The sequence below is a fragment of the Cavenderia fasciculata genome (assembly GCF_000203815.1).
Source record: "Cavenderia fasciculata unplaced genomic scaffold Scf_Dfasci-G-o-80e12.f1-5, whole genome shotgun sequence".
NCBI classification, from domain to species: domain Eukaryota; phylum Evosea; class Eumycetozoa; order Acytosteliales; family Cavenderiaceae; genus Cavenderia; species Cavenderia fasciculata.
The window spans coordinates 565,224-584,090 of NW_004457735.1; the positions used below are offsets into that span (position 1 = coordinate 565,224).

General features: G+C 39.5%; 4 protein-coding genes across 4 annotated transcripts; 3 read left to right on the forward strand and 1 right to left on the reverse strand.

The window, feature by feature from the left end:
• Positions 1–6: 6 nt before the first annotated feature.
• Positions 7–426, reverse strand: DFA_05050 (uncharacterized protein; the record flags this gene model as incomplete). Its single annotated transcript, XM_004360714.1, has 2 exons — positions 7–343; positions 398–426. 2 exons carry the CDS (start codon positions 424–426, stop codon positions 7–9), a joined length of 366 nt encoding a protein of 121 aa, XP_004360771.1.
• Positions 427–3,134: 2,708 nt separating this feature from the next.
• DFA_05051 (uncharacterized protein) lies at positions 3,135–5,658 on the forward strand (the record flags this gene model as incomplete). The annotated part of the gene is made up of 3 exons (XM_004360715.1): positions 3,135–4,657; positions 4,931–4,996; positions 5,373–5,658. 3 exons carry the CDS (start codon positions 3,135–3,137, stop codon positions 5,656–5,658), a joined length of 1,875 nt encoding a protein of 624 aa, XP_004360772.1.
• Positions 5,659–6,353: 695 nt separating this feature from the next.
• DFA_05052 (uncharacterized protein) lies at positions 6,354–6,788 on the forward strand (the record flags this gene model as incomplete). The annotated part of the gene is made up of 1 exon (XM_004360716.1): positions 6,354–6,788. The coding sequence occupies one exon, from the start codon at positions 6,354–6,356 to the stop codon at positions 6,786–6,788; it is 435 nt and encodes a 144-aa protein (XP_004360773.1).
• Positions 6,789–7,792: 1,004 nt separating this feature from the next.
• Positions 7,793–18,729, forward strand: lvsA (BEACH domain-containing protein; the record flags this gene model as incomplete). The annotated part of the gene is made up of 10 exons (XM_004360717.1): positions 7,793–8,776; positions 8,855–9,203; positions 9,275–9,483; positions 9,572–9,993; positions 10,061–12,211; positions 12,968–14,082; positions 14,470–16,332; positions 16,420–16,929; positions 17,773–18,487; positions 18,564–18,729. The coding sequence occupies 10 exons, from the start codon at positions 7,793–7,795 to the stop codon at positions 18,727–18,729; spliced, it is 8,484 nt and encodes a 2,827-aa protein (XP_004360774.1).
• Between the last annotated feature and the right edge of the window lie 138 nt (positions 18,730–18,867).

Consider the following 18,867-nt stretch of genomic DNA (forward strand, 5'->3'; position numbering starts at 1 on the left):
CCGCTGTTATAGGATGGCTGCATCATCATATTTTGGCCGTTGCCACCCGATCCAACCATCTGCTGTTGGTTGTTGTAGCCACCTCCTCCTACCATCTGCTGTTGGTTCATTCCACCCATTCCACCCATTTGATTCATTTGGTTCATTTGATTCATTTGACCCATTTGGCCCATTTGCTGTTGTTGTGGATTCATTCCGCCACCGACCATCATGTTGGATGGCTGGGGAGTGAGAGCAGGTGGCAATGTATTCTGTTGTATAAATCCATTGTTGTAGTATACTTGTTGGTGCGTTTGCGAAAATGATTGATTCATGAAATATTGTTGATTTTGATACTGATTGACTACAACACAAATAATACAAATAGAATAATAAATATAAATATTTCTTCTTCTACTCTTTTGTCATAATATTATAGCTTACCATTATTCTGACCCTGCATCGCGAAGAGAGAGAAATAATAAATCTATCTGCTTTTTGTTGTTGTTGTACTACTTGTGTATATAAATATAAATATTGTCAAGAATAGTGTTCAAGGTTATCCTATTAATATTGTTCCGCTATTGTTGTAGTTGTAGTTGTTGTTGTTACTCTTAAAAATACAATAAATAAATAAAAAATAATATATATATATATATAAATTGTAAACCTAGATGATGGAGAACTAATAATCGTTGAATGTTAATATATATTATACATATAGCGCTATATTTTAAATAATGATGTATAAAATGTAAACACAACCAACAATATAAATAGATGAATGAAAACAAATAACACAAATATAATGTGAAAGAAGAAGAAGGAGAAAAGAGATTAGATTATTTGTTTACCACAAAAAAACAAAACAATAAACAAATATTTGCTACACTAAAAGACAAACAAAAAAAAATCAATTTTAAAATAAATAAAAGTGATTGTATAAATTATTATAATAATGATGATAATAATGATTGTATTGTGGTTGGTGGTATTGGTATTGGGGTTTCTATTTCTATTTCTATCTCTCTATTGTTCTCTATTACTTTTAATCAAACTGTAAACGGAATAGTAAATCTTCTTCTTTTCAATACTGAAATATATTAAAAATGAACTCTCTTGAATTTAATTAATTAATCAATCAATCAATCAAACAAACAAATCATGCGTTTAACCATGAATAGTAATAGTAGCAGCAGACGGCTCTATTCAATAATAAGGCGACGTTTGAAGAGAGAGCTAGCTACATCATCAAATTGACAATCTACACCTTTTTGTTGTTGTAGTAATATGCGCGCACAAACGAATGAACTAACTAACTAACCTTTTGATGATACAAGAAGAAGAAGATAATGAATTGAATGTAAACTATTTGACCTGCAAATGCAAAAAATGGAGAAGAAGAAGAAGATGCTATCTATCTATCTATCTATCTACTATCAATCTATCTTTCTACAGCTGTCTATCTGTCTATCTGTCTATCTAATTATTATTATTATTATTGGTACTGGTTATATTGTTGTTGTTGTTGTTGTTATTATTATTATTATTATAAGTTTTGAGTAAATAATGAATGATGTCAAAAAGTATGTAGTTGGATGGTGCTACCTACTACTATGCATCTTCCGCGGTCACTGTGACTGACTGACTGGGTGTGTGTATGTCTATTCTACTAAACTATCCTATCCTATCCTATCCTCCTTGTACTTTTTTATTATTACTCACTCGTTGTTGTGTAGTCCCCCAAACCAAACTGAATTATTATTTGTTGATGTTGGTATTGTCGATGTTTACTAATCTCTCTTCTCTCTCTCGAACAACAACACGCTATACTCCTATTACTACTACTACCTCGTTGTGTGAATGAGAGTGAGTGGGGTGGGTGAGTGGAGAATTTAAAATAATGGACCACCCAAACTGTGTATTATGTGAAGATGAGATGAACAACAATATTATCTTTTAAAAGATAATATTTGTATATGTATATATAACAGATAGATCAGGGATGGGGAGGGTAGAGTATAGGGGCTGTGGTTGGTATTTATAGGATCCTATATATTAACATCCTTACATTACACTTATAGCTTGTTGATTATATGTTGGTTATTGAAAACTATTAACACCTATAACTTCTCTCTTTCTCTCTCTCTATTTAGTTTTAGAAACACAACAAAAACACAAGCTGATGATGATGATGATGATAATATTATTATGAATTGAAGTTCTTCAATTCTCTTTCTGTTATTACTTTTGTTGGTGTAAATAATAATAATAATATCAGGTTATTATCAAAGACAAAGTAAGTTGTTTGTTGTTTTGTTGTTGGGTGGTTGTAATGTCTGTATTTACTTGTTGTTGTTGATGATGTTGATATCGATATCGTCTCTCTTTGTTGTTGATGATGTTAGGTGATATATAAGTAGCTAGCTAATTTCTTCTCTTTGTCTTCCGTTCAAAGGAAAATTGAAAAACAAAACAATTGGAAATAATTATATTAAAATTATATAAGAGGCGAGGACATCAAAGATCACTCTCAACACTACTTTCATAACAAACATATACGACGAGTAGTAGCGTTACTCCCTTTGGGATGAATTGATTGATTCATGGTGGTTGTTTTAAACCAAACCCACCCGCTCGAAATTATCATAATATGACAATTATGATTTGGTGTTCTTTGGCTCGCAGCAGCACACAACATTGATTGCACGGGTATGTATGTTATTTTAGATAACTACTTACTCTTACTTGTGTTGTTCTATTACACTCTAATAATAATAATAATAATAATAATAATAATTCTTTTTTTTTTTTTCTGGTTGTGATGAATGTTTTTCTGACTTGTAGTTTGATAATATTGATACTACGAATTCGTATAGGTACCAAGTCAATCAACTAATTATTGTTGTAATCAAAAAGGGGGGAGCTCCGGACAAAGAACCGAACAATCAAACTTTTCTAATTTTTTTTCTTTTACTTGAACATTAAGACCAGGGCCCCAACATTTATTTTTGTCGCAAGGTGTTTTGTACAAGCCCAACCAGCAGCGTTGTTCAAACGAAAATAGTTTACGCGTAAAATGTGTTTATGTTTTTTTTTCAAAGATCATTTGTTGATGTCGTAATCAATCTACCCATAGTAGTAGTGATGCGACAATGTCGACTACTACATTATCACCATTTATACAAGCAATCATCGTTCAAGAGTACATTAAATCAATTCAATCATCTAAAAGATTTTTAGATAAAAGATCAAGAGACAAGGCAACACGTAATACTGAGCTAAAAGAAAGAGAAAAGAGAAAACGTTGCTCTGCGGACAAGAGAAAGCGACCGATATCCGGTCCAAAGCTATGGTATTTGTTGGAGAGAGGTAAACCTTACCCAAAGCTTAGACCTTATATTGACCACCGAGAACTGATCAACCTTGCGTTGGTTTGTAGATGGTGGTTGCAAGTGGTACGACAAACAAGAACAAAGATCAATATACTCGGTTTCTTGGAAGATGGTCTATTTCGAGCATTCTCGTCATCATACTCTGTCTATGATTCAAGTCTGGTTGAAACGTTAAATTGGAAAGTGTTAGATGATCATGAACAAGTACTTGGCATCTACCATGACAACTTTAACTATAAACAATTAGTACAACTGCTTCCACAACTAAAGACATTAAACTTGGTATGCAAGGGAGTTTATTCATGCATCTTTAAAGGAGTTCACCAGATTGTCAACGACTACCCACACATCACTGTCAACTTTGAGCTGCAGTTGGATGAAATGGGACCGTTTGATTGGCCAATCGACGCAAAGATTCGTAGCAACACGTGTGTAGTCAAGGTTGGCAAATACAGTTATATATACGATTTGTTTGGCGACAACGATGGGTTGGCTACCGATGCTTTTCTAGATTTTCTAGAGGATATCAAGCCGCAATACCTCAACATGCATTTTGGCGAGAAACATGCGCACATCTCGTACCCAGAAATATTCAAACGAATCAAAGATACTTGGCACCTCAATATTGGATCCGATTTTGTGGAACCGGCCAAATTTAAACAGTTGCTAGCCCACCCATACAAACTAGAGTCTTTACGACTTGAAATACCAGTATGTTGTTTTGGCGACGAGTTGTGTGATATTCACGATTCCTCAGACACCATTATTCAAGAAAAGGATTGGAATGAATTTTGTCACAACCTATCAAATAATACAACTCTGAAAAGATTGAATCTTGTAAACCAATGTCTCGACCACGATACCAATTATATAGAATCTTTTAATCGACTCGATACTATTTGGAATGACAATCCACACGAAAATGAAAGCAAGATTGAATTCCTAGAGTTGGAAAGATTCGCGTCATACATTTCATCACAAATGTTTGATGTTCTCTGTCACAACCAATACATCACCACTTTAATGTTGACAGAGGGCACTTTGACAGAATCATTCTTACCATCATTCTCCAACATGGTGTCGATCAACACCACCATCAAAACTCTTTCAATCTCTGGTAATTTATTAAAATCAACACAAGATTTATCAGTGGCGCTCAAGACAAACAAATCAATCACAGTACTGGACATTACCCAAAACGAGTTTGAAAACAGTGCAGCCGAGTTGTACGATGCTCTGCTGGTCAATGATAAAATAGAATATTTGGTGGTTTGTCAAGCAAAGTTAAAAGAACCTTACCATCCATACTTTACTCTTTCAAAATCTCTAAAACAATATTTTTATAGAAATTTTAATTCTTTTCCTCCATACTTTTCTACCATCAATTGATAGAATAAAATCGGTTCCTAGAATAAATATTTTGATCAATCACTTAAAAAAAAACAAATCGACTGCAGTATTGTTATTAATAACTCGTCTCTCGTGGAGATAAATTATAGATTATTGTTTATTTGTAGTACTATAGTTTAGAGTATCTTTGTATTTATTCCTTTCAGTGATGCTCAAGCATCTAATCTTCCCAATTGTCAATTCCAAGGAATAGATTTCTCTGGCTTCTCAAAGTATGTATCTTTATCATAGTCAAAGCCTTGCACTCTAAATTTACACTTGTTAACAATAATTCTATTTATAATATAGTAAGTCATATACATACAAGTTTGTATCATATCATTCATTATATAATATTATCAACGAACCAAAGTCGATTAATACTAACCACTCTTTTTTTAATCATCAGTGTTGGAGGTAATCGGGTGAAACAATAATATGAATATATATTTGTTGATGACTATGACTAACTAATAGAATTGTTTTTATAATTATAATGTAGGTACAAATTATATTTGGTCTGTTTGTCAGACCAATCTAATTTGTAACAAGTTGATTGGTGAATCGTATGATACAGCCGATATAGTATCCTGTACAAAACCAGAATAGGTCTGAAATCAATGGAACAGCAGTTGTCACTTATAGTTCTGGGACTCCACCTTGCAAGTCAAGTGGTAGAGTCAGACAAATCAATATGTATTTACAATGTGAGGAAGCAGGACCACCAATGGTCATCTCTGCAGATGAACCAACTCCATGTTTATATGAAGTATTTTTATCTGGTCCATCTACATGCCCAGTAGGTTCCTCATCATCAGGATCATCAAAGAATGACTCATATGACTCTTTGGTTATATTATCTGTCACTAGTGACAATACTCCTATCACCCTATAAGTCATGGCTCTATATCGGGAAAAATATAAAATAAATCCGATCATTCGATCTTCAAACCATGATCCCTCCTTTTCCGTGGCCTTCAAAAAAAAAAACAATGGTATGGGTATCTTGGAGGGATTTGATTCGAAACATGAAAGAGCTTCACTCAATATCGTTATTATTAAATAGATCGTATATTTGTAGATAAGAGATGGAGAACAGATTATTTGTTTATATTTTTATTGTTTGTGTCTTTGTATTTCCATTGTGCATCGATGCACAACATATGGTCTGTCGATACCAAGGGATAGATTACAGTTCCTTGTATGTACTCGTAGTATAAGCTCAACTGTTTATGTCCACAACTAACAACTATATCATTCTTTTCAACATTTTATTATTATACAACTCTCTATACTATAGTGAGGATACATATTCCTTTAAGTTTGTATTGAGAATGAAGATGCCCACCCTGCTAGCTCCCTATTTATATATTAACCTACCCTTTTTCTTTTAAAATTTTACTACTTTCTCTCTCTCTATCTCACTTTAGTGTTGATGGTAAATTTATCTTTCCGCGGATTAAAGAGCTAAATTATTTTTAGATTTACTAATTAATATTTTGTATGTTGTTGTTTCGCTATTTAAACACTATAGGGGTCACATATTCATGGACAGTGTGTCAACCAAATTATGATTGCCCCGCCGTAGGTATGTTTGCATCAGCTTCTTGTTCAATCCAAGAATCTAACCCCAAGAAACGAAGCCTTGGAATGGCCGGATTGGGTTCATTTTCTACCGCCGATGATGGTCGTACAGTTCTTTCTTATGCATCGAAAACTAGCCCTATAACCAGAACAACTCCTTGCGCCAATGGATTGATGCCACAAACCAATATCTATTTTGATTGTGGTACAGAAAACATTGTCATCTCTGCAAGTGAAGATACAACCAATTGTTATTACAATTTCGAAATGGCTGGTCCTGCAGCCTGTGCACAACCATCTTTTACAGCAGATTCAACATCCTCTTCACCAAATCATCATAAATCAGATTCATCATCGCTACTTAAAACGACATCATTCTCTTTGTGGTTACAAGTGTCTCTTTCAGTACTACTTGTTCTATCGGTTATTGGCCACCTATAGGTAATAGTTGGTTTCTATCTATCCATCTATTGTAATAATAATAAATTAATTATTCATTTAATTAATAGTTTATATTCCTTGTTCCAAAAAAAAAAAAAAAACAACTGTTTAATTATTTTCTTCTTCTTACGAGTACTCTCTTATGAGTCAGTCTTATTTCTACCTTATCAATGGCCCCCTAGTTGATTGGTTGGATGGATTTTTAAATATCCAAATCCATTGTTGGAAAAGTTGAGAAATAGTAGTGAAATAAACATCATGATGTGACATTCATGCGATCTATCACATCTCTTTCCCATAACAATTGAAACATTGATGATGCAGCCTCTCTTTGTACATGGCAATAGTACTAGCTTCGTAAGACCTTGGCCAGCAAATGACTAATTTTTGAGGTGTAGCATAGGAGGGAGCAGCAATGCAATTATGAAATACCTCCCCTTTATTCTTACGGAGCGAAATATCACTCCTAAGGTCTGTCATCTTTTTTTTTTCATTACGACTACACTAAGCATATAGTAGTTATAGTATTTGTATTGTTTGTTGTGAGGTTGTGAATAAAATAATAGAACTCTCCACAAGTCATCTTACCCTTGTCTCAAACTCATTCAAAAAAATAAATAAAAAAAAAACCATCCCTGCACTTTGCAGAGTTCATTCCCCCTTTCCCACTCCATTCATATCAATAGTGTCTTCGTTTATTATTCGATATTTGTTGTTTGTTTATCTTCACATTATATATTATCTTTTTTTACAGTTGTAATCATCTTTTTTTTATACCACTCCACTGTCTATCTCTATCTTATAGATCATATGAATGAGTAGTAGTGTCTCTGATAAAAGATAGATAGGATTCATTCATACTTTGTATATTTATTTATTTATTTATTTGTTTATTAGTCATCACTCATCACTGTATCAAGAGATTGAAAGCAGTATAGTTAGTGTCTCAACTACCTGTGACTGGTAGATAGATAGAAAGGATCATCATCATGATGTTTAGAAAGATGAAAGACCTGTTAAAGGATCTCCCTAATCAATTGACTGGGGATTCACCTCCACCTCCATCCATTCCTCAGCACCCTCCAAACCAACAACAGCAACAGTCGGGATCAGGGTCATCGTCTCCATCACATACACCCTCACCACCCATACGAAACTACTCTGGCAATGAGCTGTACAATCAACAACAACAACAACAACAACAACAACACCAACAACAACAACAACAACTATTATTACAATCTTTACCACCTGCACCACAAGTGAATGCATGGCAACTGTTTCCAGGTAATGAAGTGACATCTCTGCAACCCAAACCACTACAAGCAGCACGACTCAAGACATTCTGGGCAGAGTTCTTATCATCCAAATCCGACAAGGATAAAGTCGCCCGTTTGAACCGTCTCCTCCCCTATTTCCTCGGGTTGCATGAGGAGCGACGTATCGATGTGCGTAACATGACCGATGTGTTTGGTACCAACGCCAAGTCATTTGCATTTGCCGTGTCGAGACGTCTGGTCAAAGATTTACAGGAGCTGTCCAAGACAATGACCGCTCAGCCACGCGATGCGCATGCGCGTGAACTCTACAAGTACCTGGCAACGAGTGGCAGCAATGTCTGTGGGTTTGACCTGCTCTACACACTCGAGATACTCTCTGAAGCAGCTATCAGCTGCGAAGCCATGTCTGAGGCATCTGTCCCCTCGACATTGGCACGTTCTCTACAACTACTCTTCCTCGTACCCTCCAATATCCTCGACCAAACACGCGGTATTGTCGAAGACAAGATCATCCGTACACTGTGTCACCTCGCACGTCAACGACACGCAATCGAGGAACTTCAAAAGTCCGACACACTCTCCATCATCTTTTCGCTAATGACTGCCGAGTGTCCACCCACTCACCGTCTCTTCCGTTCCAAAGTAATCTCCTTTGGTGCTGACCTAAGCGATCTCTTATCACCAACAATCACCTATTTAAATTCAAAAGTAAGTTATAACTTACAACAAACAATTTAATTATTATTATTTACTTATAATATATATTCTTTTACTTTTTATTTGTAGAAAATAATAATACATTTAATTCAAGATATATCTAATAATTTTAATAATATGGGGTATAGTAAAGAGATGATTATATCAATCATCCAGATGATTTTCAAAATATTATCAGAGTCTGCGAAAAAGTCTGCGATTCTATTAGAGGATTTCCAACGAAACGATGGATACAACTTCCTCTTGACGGCACTCACAAATCTCGAACCTTCTTGTAAAGAGAAACCACATCTTTTCGACCAACTGCTCGACAGTATCACTTCTCTTGTTTATGTTGGATATGGAACTATCACCCTTCCAGATAGTTCACCAGTTCCCTATCAATCTTCAATTACTCAAAGTTTAAAAGAAATTTCAAGTATGTCAAAAAATTAAATCGAAAGAAAAATAGTGAAATATTAATCATCATTTCTACTTTATTGTTTTTAGGTCAAAATTCAATTGTAAAGAATGAATCAATATTAACATTATTTGAACAATACTTTTTAAATTCAAAAATGGAAGAGAATAGATTAAAAGTATTGGATAAAATCCTATCAATCTATTCTTCCAATCCCGCCAATTTTATATTACTTCAACATTTAAAAACTTTAACCAATTTTATTCAATCTTTTGAAAAATTAAGTTATAATTTAAAGGTAAATAATTTTAATAATTTATTAAAAGGATTATACAAACAATGTATCTAATTAATTTGTTTATTTTTCTTTTTATTTTCTATTTTAGTATCATGTAATGAAAATAGTATGTTTTGTAGTTACAGTATTAAATGTTGTACCATTCCAAGAACTGAATACATTTAGTTTATTGGTTCATGAAAATCCATCAGTCAATACATTAGAGATGATCTATCAATTGATAACGACATTGGTCAACTTTGAATTCAGATACAAACATATATTTAGAGAAGCTGGACTACTCGATATCTTGATCAAAGTAATTGGTCTATTGTCAACCGAAACAATCGATCGTTTTAAATTATTACAAAAACAACTAGGAAACAAGAGTCCTCAACAACATCAACAACTACACGAACAACATGAACAACAAGACCAAGATATTTCAACTCAAACATTCCCAATTTTATTAGATTCAATTTATTTATTGATTTCTGAACATCCAGATAATATTAATATAGTTAGAAAATAGTATGTAATTGATAAATAGAGAAATAGAATGTACGTTTGTATTAATTAATTTATTATCTTTTTATAGTGGATTTTTTGATACATTATTATCAATAATACCATTTTCATTTGTTAGATTAAAATCATTAAGAATATTACAACAATTAATTAAATATGACAATGATACAACGCAAAGAGAATTTGATGGATTGGTTAAAATGTTGACATCGACATCAAAGGAAGCATTTTGTGTCAAGACTGATATTTTCAACTCGATCAAAAAACTATTCACCATTTCAAAATTCTCTCGTGATTCATTCCGTGAACATGGTGGTTTTGTTTCAATCATTTCAGTATTGATTGGAATGGAATCTAGTTTTAAAACTTGGGATCAAGAAAAAATACAAAGAAAACAAATCAAACAAGAAGAAAATGATGAAGAGGAAAATGAAACAAATATGATTCAGGAAGAAGAAAAGAATGATAAACAAATAATTATAAATGGAAAAGAGAAGATTCAAGATGAAAGATTACATCTTTTAGAGGCGATTTGTAGGACTACAACATCGGCGTTGTGTGGCAACCAACAAAACCGAGCATCGTTTGAACAACAGATTGGATACTCGACATTTGCAACTGGACTTGTCATGACGGGTGTACTCAACACGAGCAAGGCGTTGCGTGTGGTTGATTTTATCTTTGACATGGTGACCGAGAATTTGAACGGCAGCGATGCTCTGTCCAACAGGATGATCATTAATAATGTGGAGGCATTCCATGTTATACTCGATATTATCCCACATATTGACAACCAAAATGACGTGCTTGACATTGTACGTCGTCTCAATATGATGGCAGAGTACGGACGTTACAATCAAGAGGCGTTGAGCAAGCTGGCTATTCCCGACTGGATTCTAACCAAGTTTCCAACGTCGTTGTCCAATGTCGACGATCCGCTGCAGCCACATTTGCTGACGCTGATCCAGACAGTCGGCGCCAACTGCTTGTCGGGTAGTGAGCTGCGTCGCTTTGTGCGTCTGCTGCAGCCTGACCATTCGCCAGAGGTGCTCCTCAAGATCCTGTGCTCGATGGCACAGTCACCTGCCGCACCACCCTATTTTGAATTTAATTTGTCAAAGATCCCATATGGGTACGTGCATCTGCCGATTGGAAGCACACGCAACTGGCCGCCAACCAACGGCTACTCGATGTTGTTTTGGCTGTACATTGAGCGTGGTGCGACCGGCGCGCAGCAGATCGACCTCGTCAACGTCTACTCGGACGACCGCAAGTCGCAGCTGGCCATCTTTATCAAGGGCGGTCGTCTGACCATCCACATTTACAACAACAGCAAGTACGTGATCGAGTATGGTGCATTTGCATTTGAAGAGGGGAGATGGTACCATATTGGTATCGTGCACGCACGTCGTCTGCTCAGTGGCACAGACTTTAAAATCTTTATCGATGGGTTCCTGCGGTACACGGCTGCCAAAGCACAGTACCCCGCGCAAGCGTCGACTTTGACGGTCGACTTGGGCGCCAGCAACCCGTCGCGGTTCCCAGCCGACCAGATATGGCGTATCGGCCCATTCTACCTGATGGAGGAAGCACTGAGCAGCAAGCATATCAACACAATCTACTTTTTGGGACCCAACTACTGTTCCAACTTCCGCGGTCGGTTCTCGCCCTACCAAACGTACGAGATTATCAATAACCAGAATTTGACGGCTATCCGCGAGCTTGACTATGGCGACCAGCTCGGCCCGCTCAATCTTGCCAAGGTGTCGATGCAGATAGACGAGTCGCGCATTATCGCCGGTTTGTGCGCCAACAACCGTCGCGAGGTGCGTATCAAGGACCGCGACCACGTCAGCGCCGGCTTGCCACCCCATATTGACAACATCATTGCCACCAGCAACGCCAACAAGGATGCGTCCGCATCGTCGTCCTCGTACGGCAACCATTCCATGGGTAGCGGTAAAGACGGTGAGATCCGCATTGAAATTGTCAATCAAGCCGACCCAAGTGGTAAAACACGCGGTCAGCTCGTCGCCAGCGTCGAAGCATTCCGTCGCAACAAAGTAGCTGATGGTATACGAAAAATCGGTGGTATGCCAATCGCCCTGTTACTCTTGGACAAGGCCGATGAAGAAGAAGCACTGTTTGACGCGGTTGGACTGCTCGTCGGGTTGATTCAAAATCATCCAACCAACACACACGAGATGAGTATCATTAATGGGTATGAATTGGTTGCTTGGGTATTAAAGAGCAAGAATGCATTCATCTCTAAGCGTATCGTCGACCTTATCTTTAATTTGGTCGGTATCAATGGGAATATTAGTCAAAAGCAAGGTGACCTCAAGCGACAACCCAATCGAAAGGAGGGTACAGTCGCCAACTGGAATGCATGTAAATACATCATGATGCAGTACGACTTGTGGAAAAACACACCTATTGATCTGCAACGATACGTGTTACAGGGATTCAACGATCTCATCGTCGACAATTATCAAAAGGAATTCAATTGTGACTCGTTGCGAAAGGTGCATATTGTACAAGAGATGTTTGACATTTTGATAGACGAGACTGTTTCAGAGGACATTGTGCCGGCGGTCGTTGGAGTATTATTCAACGTGTTTAGTGTGAGACTAGTGGAAGATGATATCAGACTAGTCAGCGCATTTTTGATTGCCGGTCTAAACAGTCATCAACGTCGATCGAGTCGTCAGTCGCGTCATGGAACATCCCGTCTGGCTGCCAGTCGGTCGGTTGACACGCGTATCTCGCGTACATGTAATCGCATCTTTCAAATGTTCTTGCATGTGGTGTGTACCACCCACGACACGGCCGTCATCTACAAACGTGTGTCGTCGTTTTGGTCGTTCTTTTTCATTGCAGAGCAGTATCCTCCTCTGTCGGTATCGTTGGCACTCAAAGTATCGAGCAGCTTCTTTTTGATTCGTTACGAGTATTGCCAGGCATTTATTAAAAAGAGTGGGTTCCGTCTACTTGAAAAGATACTCTCGTCGCTATGTGCATACCAAGAGATCTACGTCACACTGTTCCATCTGCTTCTGGGTAGCAATCCCCAAGCTCTCACTGCACCCGCGTGCGGACCAGTCGACGACCAATCACAGGCACAGTCACAGGACAAGAACGCTATTTGCACACTCGAGTTTCACGAACTACTCAATATATTCAAGACGGTTGAGCGTAACGTATACTGCGTCGAAGCAGCACAGCTCATCTTGTCAATGGTCAAGAAATCGTACGAGGAGAACTTCCAGCTGCTAGCATCGTACCGTGAGCAACAGCAACAGCAACATGCTGCCAACGCTGATATTGTCGACAACCCCGAGTCAGTGTCGATCTTTTCGCCTGTCCTCGTGCCTGGCTCAGCGTTACCTCACGCATCGCCCAACTCGTCGTCGTCGGCGTCGCCTAGTGTCGCCAACACGTCCCCACTGTCCATCTCGCAGACTCTCAACCCACCCTCCAAGCCAAACGAGCTCAACAGCAGCACAGGCAGCGCCGGCAGTTCCGCCAGCAGCAGCAACCCGTCCACCTCGTCGTCGGCACCCAATGCCAACCCATCCTCCAACCAGTCCACCCCTACCACGGCCACCAACAACATGCTGAGCAGAGTAGGCAGCTTCTTTAGCAAGGTCGAGGAAAAGACCATGGAACTAGTCGAGTTGTCAAGCGAGGGAGTGCAATCTGGCAAGAAGAAACGTGCAAGTATCTCAACCAGTCCCGCACACCTAGCATCTGCATTCAAGCAAATGTCATCGGCATCTGGTACAACTCCAACCTCTGGAGGAGCAGTAAACTCTAGCACTGGTGGTACAAACCTTACTTATACTCAGAGTGATCATTCTAATTTGTCATCATCAACAGCTTCAGGAGTATCTACTGTCTCGTCAATGATGGAGCCGTCTCAACTTACCGCGTCATCGTTATTAGTGTCATCCAATGAAGTGGGATTGGTTGCTCAACTCACTCCCATTCAGTCACCTGAAGGAGCATCGAATCTACAACACACTATTCTCAACTACTTTATGTATTTGTTCCATGAGAACCCACAGTTCCAACAAGAGTGGTATGCAACTGGTATGATTGAGTATTTAATAAGTATTCTCTTCCCCAATGATCATATTCACCTTCCAAACGTGTCTATGAACACATTGCACGAATCGTCGACTATCCGCGACCAACAACCACCCCAACAACACGCCACCAACACTGCCATTGTCAAGAGAGACCGTGTGTTGGATTTGGTGTTGAAGTTCCTCTGCCAGATTGTACTGAGTGCGTTGAGAAAGTCGCACAAGGCAATCACCATTACCGAGTATGTGTTGGATGGCGTGCCATTATCGGTGCCCGATGACGAGTACCTGACCTACCACACACACATCCTCGCCGACTTGCTCTACACCTTGGAGACCAACATTACAAAGTCGGAATTCTTTGACAGCGAGCGTATCCATAGTACTCTAGTCAAGTTTACTGCCATGCTAGTGGATCGTCTACATGTAGATGTGTTTAGACCATCGCTTCAGCGTCGTGTCCTATTGTTCCTCGTCAAGATGCTTGAGAAGCTGGAAGCAGACCGTCCCGGACTCAAGCATGTATCGCCACTCTACCGCCAGCTGAACCGTGTCATTTTACTGATTGTCAACAACGCCCATTCCGAGCAACAAGAGTTTATCTACCTCGTCGGACATATACTCAATCATCAACGTATCGTCTTTTCAGAGAACAACAGCGATACCGAGTTCTTTGCATCGTTGTGTTTCCCACTGTTCAAGTTGTCGGTGGTACAACCACATATGGAGTCGATGAATATTGGCCAAGACGTGTCTGACACGGCAGCCAAGTTATTCAAGTTGCTCATGTCTACACGTATCCCAAGCGAGGCGATCAACCCACTACTCGTGTACCGTCCATCCGGCAGTACCAAGACTGAGCTGGCCGACCTCCGTCCCGGCTTTGAACTCTTGGCACGCGGTAGTATCCAAGGCGACTTTAAACCATGGATTCAAGAGAACTTGCTTATCGTCAACATGGTGTTTGAGGAAGGTCCTAAACGTGCACATCAGACACATTTGGCAGCCGAGCGAAAGAATGCTGCCGAGACATTACAGTCGATCAAGTTGCGTCGCAAGGACCGTATTGCACGCAATGAAAAGACCGAGCGCAAGACAACTGCCCACGACGAAGAGCGTGTTGGACACACCACCAAAAAGATCCAATACTTTGTGCGAAGTGAAGCAGAGCGTAAGAAAAAGATCAAGAGTCTCGAGGTTGACAAGCAGCGTTTCAACGCCAAGCAATTTGAACAGATTCGCGAGCAAGTCACTAGAGAACGTGCCGTGTGGGGTCCCGCCGCCCCATCAACACTCGACAAGTGGAAACTCGACTCGACCGAGGGTCCATACCGTATGCGTAAAAAGACTGAAAAGAACTATGACTTTTACAAAAACTATCCATACGTCCCACCTTCGTTTGACGAGCTTGGTGGCAACAATCTGCTTCCACTACCATCCAGCGGTGACAGTGAAGCGTTTATAAAGTCACTCTCGGAAAACAGTGATGTTGCCAATAGTTTGGAACCTGCATACTGGAAATTTACAAGTACTACCGATGGTTCAACTATTGGTGGTAATTATATTAATGAACAACAGTCAAATAATAATAATAATAATAGTAACAATAATAATAATAATAATAATAATAATGTAAACTCGACGACTGCAGTAACTGGATCAACTGCATCTTCATCAACGACTGGGAATAGAGTTAGATCATCTTCAATGACAGTTAGTACAACAACAGCCAAGATATCTACACCTGTCAAGGCAATGGACGATAATAGTAGTACGGGTGGCAGTCCATCGATTTTGAATCGATCTTCATCGACTGATATTACACCACCTGCATCTCCTTTACATTCGTCTGCCGAGGATTCAATGTCAGTGTTACAAGTACATGACCAATCGATGGATCAGTCAATGGATCAATCGATGGATCAATCAATGGATCAATCAGATTTGAACAACAACAACAATGGCAATAGTAACAACTCGACATCAATCTTTTCGTTGAATGAAGAAAAAGAGTCATCGTCAACTGGTGTATCAACACCGATTATGCAAGGTTTAAAGACATCGAATGAAATCGATGAAGATTCACCTGCAGTTGACGAGAATGAAGAACGTGGCGAAGAAGAGAATCATGCGTATACACGTCTCCTCGATCCATACGACCAGAGCTATCTCAGGGAGGAAATGCGTCGCAACTATCGTTTGACAACTGTCATTTACAATTGTGGTAGTGTCGATGGTATGGACAAGACCGAAGGTATCTTGATGTTTTGTCCAATCAACATGTACATTTTTGACGGCTACCAAAAGGATGACAACTCTGGTGACATCTCTGAAGTTGAAGAAAAGATTAATACTGACTGGTTGACAGAAGGACAGGTTGTACAAAAGAAGATGGTCTCTCACAATTGCCTCAAATGGGGGTACGAAGAAGTACGTGAGGTTCTCAAACGTCGTTATCTCTTGCGTCCCGTTGCCATCGAGTTGTTCTCGACCGATGGTCGTAACACACTGATCACGTTCAAGGACGAAACCACTCGTGACGAAGTGTACAGCAAGATCATCACCAACGTATCCAACAACTCGATTGGTGACATTTCAGGTATTTCGGGTGGACAGACTGGTGTTGAAGAAGAGTATGGTCGCGACGTGGGTGTCAAGGAAAAGTTCACTTCCATGTGGAGAAAATCACCGCTCACACTCAAGTGGCAACAAGGACAGATCTCCAACTTCCAGTACTTGATGCATCTCAACACATTGGCCGGACGTTCATACAATGATTTGACACAATACCCAGTGTTCCCATGGATTCTCAAGGACTTTACCAGCGAAGAGTTGGATTTGGACGACTCGAGTGTGTACCGTGACTTGTCGCGTCCAATGGGTGCGTTGGAAGAGACACGTGCACAAAAGTTCCGCGACCGTTTCGAGAATTGGGACGACAATGAACCCAACGAGCACGGTCACCGCGTACCCAAGTTCCATTACGGTACGCATTACTCGTCGGCTGCTATTGTGTTGTATTATCTCATCCGTCTAGAACCATTCACACAACACTTCCTCAAGTTGCAGGGTGGACGTTGGGACCAGCCCGACCGTCTGTTTAGCTCGGTCTCAGAGACTTGGGTAAGCTCGTCGTGTGGAAGTACCGGCTCGATCATGGAGTTGATCCCCGAGTTTTACTACTTGCCCGAGTTTTTAGAGAACTCGAATAAATTCAATTTCGGAGAGAAGCAGGGTGGCGAAGCTATCAGCGACGTCGTGCTACCACCATGGGCCAAGGGTTCAGCGCAAGAATTTATCCGTCTGCATAGACGTGCGCTCGAGTCTGACTATGTGTCGGAACATTTGCACGAGTGGATCGACCTTATCTTTGGTTACAAGCAACAAGGCAAGCCTGCCGAGGACGCGCTCAACGTCTACTACTACCTGACGTACGAAGGAGCGGTCAATATTGACGCCATCACCGACCCGGTTGAAAAAGCCGCCACGATTGCACAAATCAACAACTTTGGACAGACTCCCAAGCAGCTGTTTGACAAGCCACACCCCAAGAGAAATGCAGCACTCAGCTCGTTCCCCTTTTACGCCAAGTCACTCGCCGGCAACTTTATCAAGGATATTAACGAGCCAGTCGGCCAGATGCGACTCATCAACGACCGTTGCACCGCCGTACCGTTCAACAAGCACCTTTTAGCACCGTCCTTTACAAAATACATTTTATGGGGTCTGCCAGACGGCTCCATCCGTTACCACAACGGTGACAAGATGAAAGCACTCGAAGATCACCACGATGGCCCGCTCACTGTCCTCACTTCAACCGATGACGGACTGATTTGTGTCAGTGGTGGTGTCGACTCGATGGTCTGTGTATTTAACTTGAAGCGATTCTCACTTACCAAGCGTCTCTGTGGCCACACGGGTATCGTCACTGCCTTGGCTGCATCACGTCCCTACTCTGTGATTGTGTCGGGTTCAGAAGACCACACTGCCATCATTTGGGATCTCAACCGCATGCGTTATGTGCGTACACTTCAAGGACACGACGGCGCCATCTCATGTATTGCCGTCCACGACACCACTGGTGACATTGTCACTTGTTCGGGCACCACCATCAATGTCTACACGATCAATGGTGAAATGCTACTTACACTCAAGACATCACAAATCATCTATGACCAAATCACCACTTGCTATTGGTCTAAAGGTGCCGAATGGCTTGGCGAGAATGTACTCATCACAGGTCATCGCGATGGAAAAATCAAGGTTTGGGGTTTGGAGAGCCGTCTCCTTCCCTCCATCGACAGTGAACCACTCTCAACTCTTGTCTTTAAAAATGTATTAATACTTCGTTCAACTTTTTATAATCTTCAATCTCATAATACTGCAATCACTTCAATTTATTTAACAAAGTAAGTCAAAAATAGAAATAGAAATAGAAATAATAATTCATGTTATTAACCGTTTTTGTTATCTTTTTGATTATAGTGACCAACAAAAATTATATACAGGTGATATTGAAGGTAAAATTTGTTTATGGTCAGACTCTGATTCATCACAAATTAAACAACGTGGTTGGACTTTAAATCCGACAGATTTAAGAACAATGTTACCAACAAATGTTGGAACAGGAACTAAACATGGATTATTCTAAAATAATATTAATTAATAATAATAATTAATAATAATAATAATAATAATAATAATCTTTTTCAATAATAAATAACAAAATATATATAATTTCAATCAACAATACAAATTTTGTAAAAGATTTAGAAACATCAACAAAATA